This window comes from Conger conger, chromosome 8 (genome assembly GCF_963514075.1).
Source record: "Conger conger chromosome 8, fConCon1.1, whole genome shotgun sequence".
Lineage (NCBI taxonomy): Eukaryota > Metazoa > Chordata > Actinopteri > Anguilliformes > Congridae > Conger > Conger conger.
The window spans coordinates 64,078,684-64,083,683 of record NC_083767.1 but is presented as its reverse complement, the minus strand read 5'-3'; the positions used below and the strand labels follow the sequence as shown (position 1 = coordinate 64,083,683).

General features: G+C 46.3%; 1 protein-coding gene across 1 annotated transcript in view; it reads left to right on the top strand.

The window, feature by feature from the left end:
- The window catches only part of rpgrip1 (RPGR interacting protein 1), a 39,638-nt gene that overhangs the window by 10,581 nt on the left and 24,057 nt on the right, over positions 1-5,000 (top strand). The window contains exons 9-12 of the mRNA XM_061250779.1: positions 2,259-2,405; positions 3,559-3,632; positions 4,120-4,340; positions 4,485-4,487. Coding sequence (XP_061106763.1) covers positions 2,259-2,405; positions 3,559-3,632; positions 4,120-4,340; positions 4,485-4,487 — 445 coding nt within the window. The remainder of the gene's footprint in view (positions 1-2,258; positions 2,406-3,558; positions 3,633-4,119; positions 4,341-4,484; positions 4,488-5,000) is intronic.

Genomic DNA, 5,000 nt, shown 5'->3' with positions numbered 1-5,000 from the left:
GTACCGCCCCGCCGATCGGTCGGTCTTCGGCCACCATTTCCCCCTGAGTATTCAGTTGTAACTTAGGCTGAAAAGGTACAAGATGAATTAGAGTCATGGAGATCACGCAAGTTACAAACAAAATAGTTTATTCGCAGACAGGTAGGTTATTAGCTTTAGAATATCACAATCAAGTATAAAATATACAAATTAAGAATAGAGATAGAGTAAATAATCATACCTAGCCTGCTTGGACTACACACAAACACAGAGTATAGAATATGCCGTACGGAAAGTCGAATACGATCTTCCTGATACTTACATACACGTACAATATGCTGTGTGGGAAGTCGAATACGATCTTCCCCTGCTACACATACATACATACATACATACATACACAAGACATGTTGTGTGGGAAGTCGAATACGATCTTCCCAGATTGGTCTGTCTCCCTTGCTTTTATGCCAAATCATACGTTTGAAACCAGGCGGCAGTGCCATAAATCAACCTGGAGGGGTGGTCAAATCTGGAATTTAGACCCCCACCCTTGGGGGTTGTTGAGTAGGGAAAATGAGATGATTACCAGGAGAGGACGTGTAGGTTTTCCCTTGGGATACTGAAACTATAGTTTATTAAATTCCATTTGGTATGAAATGTATCTCATCCGATTCCTTGATTTTATCACATCACATCCATACCAAACAGATTACCCTTATGTTTTATTATGTTGCAGTTATCATGAAACCTCCCTCCTGATTATCCATTTTACATGCAATTCCTGTTACCATTACATAAGACTTAATGCAATAATACAAGGATCACATGGGCAATGTTTTCAAGGTGTTACCGGGTCTATTTACTATCTTAATAGCAGTTTTGAATATTTAATCTAAGAGAGCAGTCACCGGTGTAATGACAGCAGTGCCCAAATGAGGGCAATGTGGCATTGTCCGCAGTCTTCCCCCTTGGAAGTGACCAGGTATGGGGTCACAGGGAGGTCACCAATGTTCGGGAGGATTCTTTTCCCATGACCCAACTGGCCTTGGACCACTCATACATCTTAACTCCCCAACAGGTAGTCTAAACAACATTGAAACCCCAGCTCTCAGGCCCCTCACAACTGACAGCCCTTCCTGACCTTAACCACTATGCTACAGGCCGCCCCATCATATCTATGAATGCTGTAGTTGGGAGTTTTCATGATAACTGCATTATGCTGTAAATATGTCTTTGTGCCTCTCATGGTAATATACCTTTTGGATAAACCTGATTTGGGTGAATGAAAGGAAAGGAGACATCCCAGACTGTTTGGTTTCTTCTCCTTATCTCCGAAATCCAGGCCTTAGTTCTTGACCCTAAAAGTGAGTCACCCATCTACAATTTACAGCCAGGCCCACCAGGCAGGGGGCTAAAACACATGGCTTCTACAGAGACAACTTTTGCCCAGTTTCCCCTCGGCTCCTGAATGGTGATGCTATCAAAGGTAGACTGTTACAAAAACTAGACCATTACACCAGTCGCACTGAACCAATCAGAATAACACCAAACATCACTATATTCTGACCTGGGATTATCATGAAACATCTTTATACCATCTCCAATATTCATCCAGGGCTCAAGAAGGCGCCTCTAAGAATCCTTCTCTAGCTCTCCCCCACAGACATGTGTGCCAACGGTGGGGGCTAACAATGTATGCTCCAGGAGGGGGAAGTCAGCAAGCTGACCAGCGCATGAGACCAAATGTTACTTATGACTGGCTTACATTATTATTATTATTATTACTGTACCCTTGAGGATGACTCAGGGTAGGGTAACATTAGGGAATATCTGGGGCTCATTCATTCCAGTTGCATATTTTTCCCCTCCTGTCTCCTCGTACTTTACCTGACCCGGAAATCAAGCAAGGTCTGCCAGCTTTGAGGCAAGTCCCTTCTAGGAGACAGAAGCTAGGAGACAGCAGCTAGGAGACAGCAGCTAGGAGACAGAAGCTAGGAGACAGCAGACTCCCTCAGATTTCTTGAGCAAGGAAACATGCATGAGCGCATCCTTTGCAGAATTACTTTTTTGGAATATATTTTTTCGTGACGTCTGTAACAGACATTCCATTCTCTATTTTCCCGTCTTCACCTCCTTTTCATGCTTCCTTTCCGTGTCTCCCCCCGGGCGGGGCCAGGAGGAGCAGAAGGAGGTTTTGGAAAGGTTGGAAAGGGCCCTGGTCTCATGAGTCTGAGAGGACAGAACCTTATTTTGCTCTTTTTTTCGTTTCTTCACTGAAGAGCCACAGGCCTCTGAAGGAGAGTCAGGGGGCCTTGCTGGGGAAGGTAGAGGAGCTGACTGAGCAGCTGAAACAAGAGAGGCAGAGAGCTCTGTGCCTGGAAGGACAGCTCACTACCGCCACCTTCTCAACGCAAGCATGGGAGGAGGTACTGCAGCTCAGTCACCAAGACTGAAGCTTGAGGAAGACACAAACGAAACAACCGAATGCACGAACGCACGCACAAACAAACGCACACACGCACAGTGTGCTCTCTCTCTCTCTTTCTCTTTCTCTCTCTCAGTGCAGTGTTAATGTCTCTCTCTCTCTCTCTCTCTCTCTCTCTCTCTCAGTGCAGTGTTAATGTCTCTCTCTCTCCCTCTCTCTCCCTCTCTCTCTCTCAGTGCAGTGTTAATGTCTCTCTCTCTCTCTCTCTCTCTCAGTGCAGTGTTAATCTCTCTCTCTCTCTCTCTCTCTCTCAGTGCAGTGTTAATGTCTCTCTCTCTCAGTGCAGTGTTAATGTCTCTCTCTCTCTCTCTCAGTGCAGTGTTAATGTCTCTCTCTCTCAGTGCAGTGTTAATGTCTCTCTCTCTCTCAGTGCAGTGTTAATGTCTCTCTCTCTCCCTCTCTCTCTCAGTGCAGTGTTAATGTCTCTCTCTCCCTCTCTCTCTCTCAGTGCAGTGTTAATGTCTCTCTCTCTCTCTCTCTCTCAGTGCAGTGTTAATGTCTCTCTCTCTCAGTGCAGTGTTAATCTCTCTCTCTCTCTCTCTCTCTCAGTGCAGTGTTAATGTCTCTCTCTCTCAGTGCAGTGTTAATGTCTCTCTCTCTCAGTGCAGTGTTAATGTCTCTCTCTCTCTCAGTGCAGTGTTAATGTCTCTCTCTCTCAGTGCAGTGTTAATGTCTCTCTCTCTCTCTCTCAGTGCAGTGTTAATGTCTCTCTCTCTCTCAGTGCAGTGTTAATGTCTCTCTCTCTCTCTCTCAGTGCAGTGTTAATGTCTCTCTCTCCCTCTCTCTCTCAGTGCAGTGTTAATGTCTCTCTCTCTCCCTCTCTCTCTCTCAGTGCAGTGTTAATGTCTCTCTCTCTCTCTCTCTCTCAGTGCAGTGTTAATGTCTCTCTCTCTCAGTGCAGTGTTAATCTCTCTCTCTCTCTCTCTCTCTCAGTGCAGTGTTAATGTCTCTCTCTCTCAGTGCAGTGTTAATGTCTCTCTCTCTCTCTCAGTGCAGTGTTAATGTCTCTCTCTCTCAGTGCAGTGTTAATGTCTCTCTCTCTCTCAGTGCAGTGTTAATGTCTCTCTCTCTCTCTCTCTCTCTCTCTCCTGTAGCTGCATGAGCGCTTGAGTGATGTTGTAGGAGAGAGGGATCTGCTGAAGGAGAGTTATAACAAACTGCTGGAGAAGTATGAGTTATTACTGAATTATGACTGTTTTGGGGCTGGGGTTTGAGAACACACAGCTGCACTATAATGAGCTCACAGGACTGTTGGGGACGGTGTCGCTCCCAGAAGCCTCTGTGCTGATAGGCTGGGGAGGGCGAGGCATGATTCTGATTGGCTGTGGCTCCATAATTCTGATTGGCTGTGGCTCCATAATTCTGATTGGCTGTGGCTACATAATTCTGATTGGCTGTGGCTCTTTGATTCTGATTGGCTGTGGCTCCTTGATTCTGATTGGCTTTGGGGCTCCTTGATTCTGATTGGCTGCAGCGGCTTCAGGCAAGTAGAGAACATGGGTGGTGCTTCTGAGTGAAACACTGCTACATGTGGCCATAAAGTATAAAAGGTGGTTATATGCTTATGATATTAAACATCTCATACATTGTTTTTAAAACATTAAGTAAACATTAATTAAAAAGTAAAAATGTAATTTCCCCCATGCTCCTGTCAGCACACTGCACACACACACACACACACACACCCCGCAGAAGCAGCCAGACAGCAGAGACAGGGAGAGGGAGAACTGGGCGGAGCTGAGCTGGAGGGCGGAGCAACAGCGGCTGGAAGAGAGGCTGAAGGCGGAGCTTGATGAGAGAGAGAGGTTAGAGGACGAGAAGGAAAGGATGAAACAGGAGAAGAAGAGAACTGAGGAGCAGATGGAGCGAGAAAGAGGTGAGACGTGAGTGTGTGTGTGTGAGTGTGAGTGAGTGAGTGAGTGAGTGAGTGAGTGTGTGTGAGTGAGTGTGTATGTGTGTATGTGTGTGAGTGAGTGAGTGAGTGTGTGCGTGAGTGTGTGTGTGTGTATGTGTGTGAGAGAGAGTGAGTGAATGAGTGTGTGTGTGTGTGTGTGAGTGTGAGTGTGTATGTGTGTGTGTGTGAGTGAGTGAGTGAGTGAGTGAGTGAGTGAGTGAGTGAGTGAGTGAGTGTGTGTGTGTGAGTGTGTATGTGTGTGTGTGTGTGTGTGAGTGTGTATGTGTGTGAGAGAGTGAGTGAATGTGTGTGTGTGTGAGAGAGAGAGAGTGAGTGAATGAGTGTGTGTGTGAGAGAGTGAGTGAATGAGTGGGTGTGTGCATGTGTGTGTGTGAGTGTGAGAGAGAGTGTGAGTGAGTGAGTGAGTGAGTGAGTGTGTGTGTGTGTGAGTGAGTGAGTGAGTGAGTGAGTGAGTGAGTGAGTGAGTGAGTGTGTGAGTGAGTGAGTGAGTGAGTGAGTGAGTGAGTGAGTGTGTGAGTGAGTGAGTGAGTGAGTGAGTGAGTGAGTGAGTAGCTTTTAGTAGTTTTGTTACTCAGATGAGCTCCTCGAGCTGCTGGTTTGTCTCTTCCCTTCACCTGGGAG